General features: G+C 46.3%; 1 protein-coding gene across 2 annotated transcripts; it reads right to left on the reverse strand.

Annotated features, from left to right (window-relative positions):
* Nucleotides 1-2063: 2063 nt before the first annotated feature.
* On the reverse strand, nt 2064-6734 carry ACTC1 (actin alpha cardiac muscle 1). Of its 2 annotated transcripts, none has more exons than XM_004380600.1 (6): nt 6583-6734; nt 5094-5418; nt 4258-4419; nt 3888-4079; nt 2925-3106; nt 2064-2391 (listed from the first exon to the last, which is right to left on the reverse strand). In XM_004380600.1, the coding sequence occupies exons 1-6, from the start codon at nt 6709-6711 to the stop codon at nt 2248-2250; spliced, it is 1134 nt and encodes a 377-aa protein (XP_004380657.1). In that variant the 5' UTR covers nt 6712-6734; the 3' UTR covers nt 2064-2247. The 2 variants fall into 2 exon arrangements, with proteins under 2 accessions (XP_004380657.1, XP_004380658.1); XM_004380601.2 differs by having other exon boundaries at nt 2073-2391; nt 5094-5289; nt 6583-6711.
* Between the last annotated feature and the right edge of the window lie 586 nt (nt 6735-7320).

The raw sequence follows: 7320 nt of genomic DNA on the forward strand, positions 1-7320 counted from the left end.
TTAGCTTTGGTTTAGTCTAGTTGTGCTGACTTCTCCTGTACTGTGTGCTGTCCTTCCCTTCATCTAATTCTTATCTAGGTCTTAGCAATTATTAAAAACATCCTTTTGATTATAAATTGAGAAGAAATATGATCTATGTAAGTTTTTGCACCTTACATTTTAACTAAAGACCTCTTCACTGTGTTGCTTTTGTTAGGTGCCATTGAGTTGATTTTTACTCACTGCTACCCCACGTTACAGAGTAGAACTACCCCATATGGTCTTCTTGGCCGTAATCTTTATGAAAGCAGATTGCCTGGTCTTTCTCGCGCATAGCTGCTGTGTGGGTTTGAACTGCTGACCTTTTGGCTAACAGCCAAATGCTTAACCTTTGCACCACCAGAGCTTTTTTCTGTATGGACATAAAGACACAATTATGACAAGGAACTATAATGATAGTGGCGACTTATTAAGGATGTCTGACAAGCCCCAAGTACTCCAGACTTTGACGCCAATCTCCCAAAGGGTGTGTGAAAGAATGGGGTAACTCTGAAAGACTATCACTAAAGTAAGACAAGATGGTTTTAGAAGCACCATCAGATTCAAACCAAAACCAAACCAGTTGCCATTGAGTCAATTTCGACTCATGGCAACACTATAGGACAGAGCAGAACTGCCCCATGGGGTTTCCAAAGAGCAGCTGATGGATTCAAACTGTTGACCTTTTGGTTAGTAGCCTGAGCTCTTAACCACTGTGCTATTGGGGCTCCACCATCAGATTAGGTGTCAGAAAATCTGGCCTGGTTATTCCACAAACAAACTATAATGTTGTACCAGTTGCTTAATCTTTTTGTGTCTTGATTCCCTCATCAGTAGATAAAGTTGAAATAAGTTCATTCAAACATCCCTGTGGGCTCTAACAGTTCATGAACAATTAATTTGCAAATGAAAAAATGTTAAGTCTTCTATAATCAGGTTGAAATCTACTTTTCCAACTTGATTACCTAAAATTCATCAGCACGTCTTTTCTCCTCCCTCAGCTGGCTCTATGCCTTGTGCCCTGGCTTCTGTCCCCATTTCGCTATGGTGAGATTTCCTCCCTGCTGTCTCATCTCTCTAATCCTAAGCCATTCTTCAAGACCCAGATCTACATCCACACCTCCTCAAAGCCTCCCAGACAACCCCTAGCTCCCAAAAGGTAGCGGTGTTCATTAGCACTTTGGGGGTTTATAGGTTGTGTATGTGAGCCTCTCAAGGACAGAGCATGATTCATTTTGATGCTGCTCACCATATTTTGCAGACAGTCCCATTATGGAGTAAAGTGAATATCATGGATTTCCCCTCCCCTTGCTGCCTTGGGATTTCATGGCCTTCACGCCACCCAACCTGAGATCCCAAGATTTCAAAGAAATCAAAAGGTTGACAACCTCTGTCTCACGGTTAGCCAGAAGTACATGGTGGCTGTAGCTTTCTCCCACTTGTTTTGAACATGCCCCGTTGTCTCAATTTGTTTAGAGAACATTTGGAATGGGAAGCGGCCAGACTTAACTGTCAGCTGGCATCAGTGTTTCACCACTAACATGCCTAGACCCTAGGAAGATGTCTAAAGAGTCCGAAGAATTGAAAAATTAAGTTAATTCATTTACAATAATCTTTTATTTTTTTTCATTACCAATATACGTGTTTTCTGCAAAGTGATAAAAACAACTGGAACGTATCTAATACGAACATTTTTTAGTGCCATCCAAAAGTAACCAATCTTATAGAACTGTCTTACCTGATTCCACTTCTTGCTTATATGGAGATAAACCTAATCTACTTTTCGGATATAAAATATATTCTTGATTCCATTCCCAAGTGTAAAATTAAAATGTAATACTTTAACTCCCAGTTACATCTTACACTAGTTCATATGATGAACTTCATGGTGCTGTAATACTATACAGTAAAATGTATACAATGCAATGTGATACCATACATTGCTCATGGCATCAAAGCCACCCATACACAAGTTTACAAACTGAAGTCAGCAAACACCTGCCCCACATCATCCCCATCCCCAAAAAGAAATGAAAGGCTTTTGTAGGTTGCAAGTCCTGATCTGGTTTATTTATAAAGCAATAAATATTAGAAGCACAAATAAATTGCACATGTGTAAACAAACTGTACAGTGATTGATGAAAGATGAGGGAGGGTGGTTTGGAAGACTCCAAGAAGCATAATACTGTCTGTCGTCCTCAATGTTACGTAGACTAAGAGGGAAGCACCTTAGAAGCATTTGCGATGGACGATGGATGGGCCCGCCTCATCATATTCTTGCTTGCTAATCCACATCTGCTGGAAGGTGGAGAGGGAGGCAAGGATGGAGCCCCCAATCCAAACAGAGTACTTACGCTCGGGAGGAGCAATAATCTGCAGAGAGAAAAAATTCCAATGAACTTCCAAATTCAGCAACTGAGCAAGCAGCACATTAGAGAGAGTCACAGAAGACAACATCAGCTATTGATTCAATGTACTGCAGGAGATTTCCTACCGCAAAATAACATGGCCAAGTCAAATCTTGTGGACTTGCCCCTGCTTCGCCATTTCCATGATCAAAGACTCTACGAAATAAGAATTTCCCCAGTTCTCTGAACTACAGTATAACAGAACTATATTAACTTACATATAATGATGTATGTGGAAGCTAGCCCAAGTGTTGGGGACTTTTAAGATGTGTTCAAAGATTTTTTTTTCCCCAAAAATGTATTTTTAATTCGCTGCTTGAAAGCATTTTTTAAATTTCCTATCTTGGGAATGGTGCTAGAAAACTCAGATGCTAGAGAAGCTAAAAGGTAAAGTGTATAGGAGACAGGAAGCTGAGTGTGGAGGAGAGGTGCTAAGAATCCAGCTCTGCTTGGAATACCAAGAGCTGGCTTGGCTTCCCGCCCACAGAAGTTCTTCACCTTAATCTTCATGGTGCTGGGAGCCAGGGCAGTGATTTCCTTTTGCATGCGATCAGCGATACCAGGGTACATGGTGGTGCCCCCAGACAAGACGTTGTTGGCATACAGGTCCTTGCGAATATCAATGTCACACTTCATGATGCTATTGTAAGTAGTTTCATGGATGCCAGCGGATTCCATACCTAGGAACAAGTTGAAAAAAAAATCACAGTGCGCTCAGGCCCGGGGCGGGTGGGGGAGAACAAGATTCCTGTGTCACCATTTGTCTCTGAAACATATGTTCCCCTATAAAATATACTCTGGGCCATTTGTGGAACAGGTGTTTCTTAAAAGTGCTGACAGTTAATCCACCACAGACTGCCAAGAAATGAACAACTGTGTTTTGCACCCTGCTTGGAGGAAACACTTCCGTAACCATCAGATGGATGGGGGACGCTTTGGAAAAGGGCAAGATACGTATTCAAGTTAAATTACTGTGATTTTTATTTATGGACTAAAATAAGAACTTGACAAGCTTCCTCTTGGAAACCACTCCTTATGAAAGATGTCTGGTGACAGAAGCATGTCTAGTTATTACTAGGAGTTGGACTGTAGCACTTCATGATGAGTAACTTAGAAGAAAAGTCCAGCTACTTGGTAATTGGAACTTAATAGAGTAAGTCAGCTCTCTTGACTAACTATCCCTCCTTTCCTGGAGATACGTGATATTCAGTTACTACTCTGTCTCACCTTTTATTTTGAAATGGAGTCAGTATGTCATCCCTTATTGTATCACTGGAGCAGAACACGGACTCTCCATTCAATGAGACATCAGGACTTGAGAATGAGCTGTGTGGGACTCAAAGCTACGACTTCTCCTAACTCAAGGATTGCTTAATCCTTCCTCATTGTACTAGATCACTCCAGGAGACCCCAAGATTCCCAAGGGAAAGCTGTGCCTCTGCACCAGACCCTACCACTCACCGATGAAGGAGGGCTGGAAGAGGGTCTCCGGGCAGCGGAAGCGCTCGTTGCCAATAGTGATGACTTGGCCGTCAGGAAGCTCATAGCTCTTCTCCAGGGAGGAGGAAGAGGCAGCTGTGGCCATTTCATTCTCAAAATCCAGGGCGACATAGCACAGCTTCTCTTTAATGTCGCGGACAATTTCTCGTTCAGCTGCAGAAATAAAAGGTGTCACAGTCAATCTCTGAAGAATGAAGTCAGTTGTAGGAGGTAGGTGGATTCGCTGGGGAAAGGAAAAAGTAGACACATCTGTGGTAGACCACACACAGACACACACATAGACACACAGACACACACATAGACACACACACACACACAAAGACTCACTCACCGGTGGTGACAAAGGAGTAGCCACGCTCAGTGAGGATCTTCATGAGATAGTCAGTGAGATCCCTACCAGCCAGATCCAGACGCATGATGGCATGGGGCAAAGCATAGCCCTCATAGATGGGGACATTGTGGGTTACACCATCCCCAGAGTCCAGAACAATGCCTGTCAGAGGAAACAGACAAGAAGAAGGTAAAGCCGAGTGCTTTAGCCATGGCAAGGCCTGAATCCAGTCTTGGCTAAGAGAGATGAGCACTGGACATAGACCTAAATAATATCAGATCTCTAACATATGAAAACTAATAATGAGCATAATGGTTACCAAATCTGAAGCCAGCAATAGCTCATCCTTTTAAATAGTGCTGTAGAAAAATTTCCCCCCGACACTTTCAAACAGCCACCTGTAGTATCAGCCATTAGCAAGTTATGTACGCATCTAGGCTTCTTTCTTTTTTTCCTTCTCCTATCCAACTTAAACATTTCTCTCTTTTTTCACTCAGACTCTGTAGGGAATGTGGATTTTCTCTGACGAAGTTTGCCCCAGGGCTGTGATGGTATAAATGACAGCTGCATTCCAGGGTGCTACATTATGCAGGGCCTTTATGTGTGACATCACATACTTTAGATAAGGGAAGAATCTAACCTAAAATACTCCAGCTCGTAGAAATGGGCATGCTCTGAGATTAACCTTGTGGTACTATGGTTATTACTCTTTCAGCCCAGATAAAAGTCATGCCAGGGCATGTGAGGAAGGGACCATTCCTTTTTCAGCTGGAGAGACTGACTCACAGCAAGGCCAATGGCTTGGGAAAGTGACTGTCCCCACAGCCCAAGCATACCTGTGGTACGGCCAGAAGCATACAGGGACAGCACCGCCTGGATGGCCACATACATAGCAGGGACATTGAAGGTCTCAAACATTATTTGGGTCATCTTCTCACGGTTGGCCTTGGGGTTCAGCGGGGCCTCAGTGAGTAGGGTGGGGTGTTCCTCAGGGGCCACGCGGAGCTCATTGTAGAAGGTGTGGTGCCAGATCTTCTCCATGTCGTCCCAGTTGGTGATGATACCATGCTCAATGGGGTACTTGAGAGTCAGGATACCTCGCTTGCTCTGGGCCTCATCACCTACATAGGAATCCTTCTGACCCATGCCCACCATAACTCCCTATAGGAAGAAAAAAGTTGCAAAAATCAAGCCTCCACCATGTTAGTAATATAATTGATGCATTACCGATTTACATTTAACTACCAAGTATAAATACCATCAATAATAAACGACTGTAGGATTTTATACCAATTTAGAAAAATCATTTAAAATCAATCTTGTACCCTCTCTTCCCCTTCCTCTAAAAGAGGTACAACTCTATTGTTCAGAATATAACTGGGACAGGGGGTAGGGAGAGGTACCTATTTCCCTGAAGAAGCAGGTCCCTGCCTCATTTTAAAAATACTGTGCTGTAATGCTTCATTAAATTAGTAATCTCATCACCCATGTCAACCAGAATATAGACGGCTACATTTTAGGATGACTGAATTAATGACACATGGTGTTTCTGCCAAGAAAAGGCTTTCACATTCATCAAGGGAACGTGAAGAGATGGACAGCTAAGCCCTTATCACCCTGACAGTGAAATCCAGCCCACCCAGGGCTGTCCAGAGGACCCGTCAGTCACCGACACCGAGGAATGCAGCTCTCCTGCCCTGGTAGCCTGTGTGGACAGGCACGTTGCAAACCCAGAGAGCGTGGCATTTCTTTTAATAAACAAGGTGGTATGTCACTACCCCCATGGCACTGTCGTGCCTGGATTCTAAAAACGCAACAGCCAGGAAGGAGATAGATTACATCTTTTGGGAGCCCTGTAAACTGTGAACAAGAGGGAGGAGTTTCACTTGGGTCCTGGTTGGTTGAGGGAAGTTACATTACTGCAAGTTTTGAACAGTACTGAAAAGCGAGGGCAGGGAAGAAGTGAAGTGTACAAGAGGCAGAAAACACACTGGGGTGGAAAATCCGGAGGGTTGGGAGGGCAGGAGAGAAGCTGGTGGCTTTTCAGACCAAGGAGTTGGAACCTTTGAGAAATGTGCAGTTGGCGTGGATTGGGGAAAAGGGTACACTCCTTGGTATGTTGGGGGTTGAGGTGGGTATTGCTTGTCTTGGCGTGGGTTTGAAGCTTATCCATCTTTTCTTTATTTGAGCTGAAGGGTTCATGGACTAGGAGGGTCAGGTGAGACATTCCCTAGATTGCTGAACTGAGGAGGTGAAGGGAAGGGGCACAGAGTGGAGCTGGGGGCTGCTCCAGGCTGGAGCAGGCCAGGTAAGAGGGAAGTTTACCTGGTGGCGCGGGCGTCCCACGATGGAGGGGAAGACCGCGCGGGGTGCGTCATCGCCCGCGAAGCCGGCCTTCACCAGCCCGGAGCCGTTGTCGCACACCAGGGCAGTGGTCTCCTCGTCGTCACACATCCTGGCACAGCTTTAGCGGGGTCTGCAGGTTGAGGGGAGCAGAGTGGCCCACGCTCAGTGCCTACGGAGCTGGCCCTCTCAGCGCCCCCGGAGGAGGGGCAGAGGGAAGCGGTACTTGGCGAAGACGCCTGCCATCTCTCCTCCGCTCGGGGCAAATCAAGAACTGGCGAGGAGAAGCCTCAGACGAGATCACGGTGGCGGGGGGTGGGGGTGGTATGTGCGTAGAGAAGGGGAGAGGAATCCACCCAGGCTCCCTGGCCGGGAGTCTCAGCTTCGGTCCCAGGTGCCAGGAGGGGACCGTTTTAGCGACCCAGGAGACTCAAGCCCTTAGCAGGTCCTCCCCAGCCCTTTAACTTTTAAGTCTTTTCACAAATTCGGAACCCGCCACGCCCCCAGGCCGCTGCCTCAGCTAGAGGGAAAAGCGCGAGGAGCGCGAGACCCCCAAACGCGGGTGGGGCGCAGAGCGCTCCCCTTCCGCGCGCCCGCTCCTCTCCTGAGATGACTGAGAGCCAGGGCGAGTTTGGGCCTAAGACGGGGCGGCGGGAGCGCGGAGCCTGGGCTCAGGGCGGGCTCGGAGGGCCGGGTCCCGGCGCGGGGCTGGCGGCCGGC

Source organism: Trichechus manatus, unplaced genomic scaffold, assembly GCF_000243295.1.
Source record: "Trichechus manatus latirostris isolate Lorelei unplaced genomic scaffold, TriManLat1.0 scaffold00076, whole genome shotgun sequence".
Classification (NCBI taxonomy): domain Eukaryota; kingdom Metazoa; phylum Chordata; class Mammalia; order Sirenia; family Trichechidae; genus Trichechus; species Trichechus manatus.

Coding starts and splice junctions, on each gene's coding strand:
- ACTC1 (XM_004380600.1), bottom strand. CDS start 6,711: ATGTGTGACGACGAGGAGACCACTGCCCTGGTGTGCGACAACGGCTCC. Junction 4,420..5,093: donor TGCTTCTGGCCGTACCACAG/GTATGCTTGGGC, acceptor TTCCTCTGACAG/GCATTGTTCTGGACTCTGGG. Junction 3,107..3,887: donor CTTCCAGCCCTCCTTCATCG/GTGAGTGGTAGG, acceptor ACTTGTTCCTAG/GTATGGAATCCGCTGGCATC.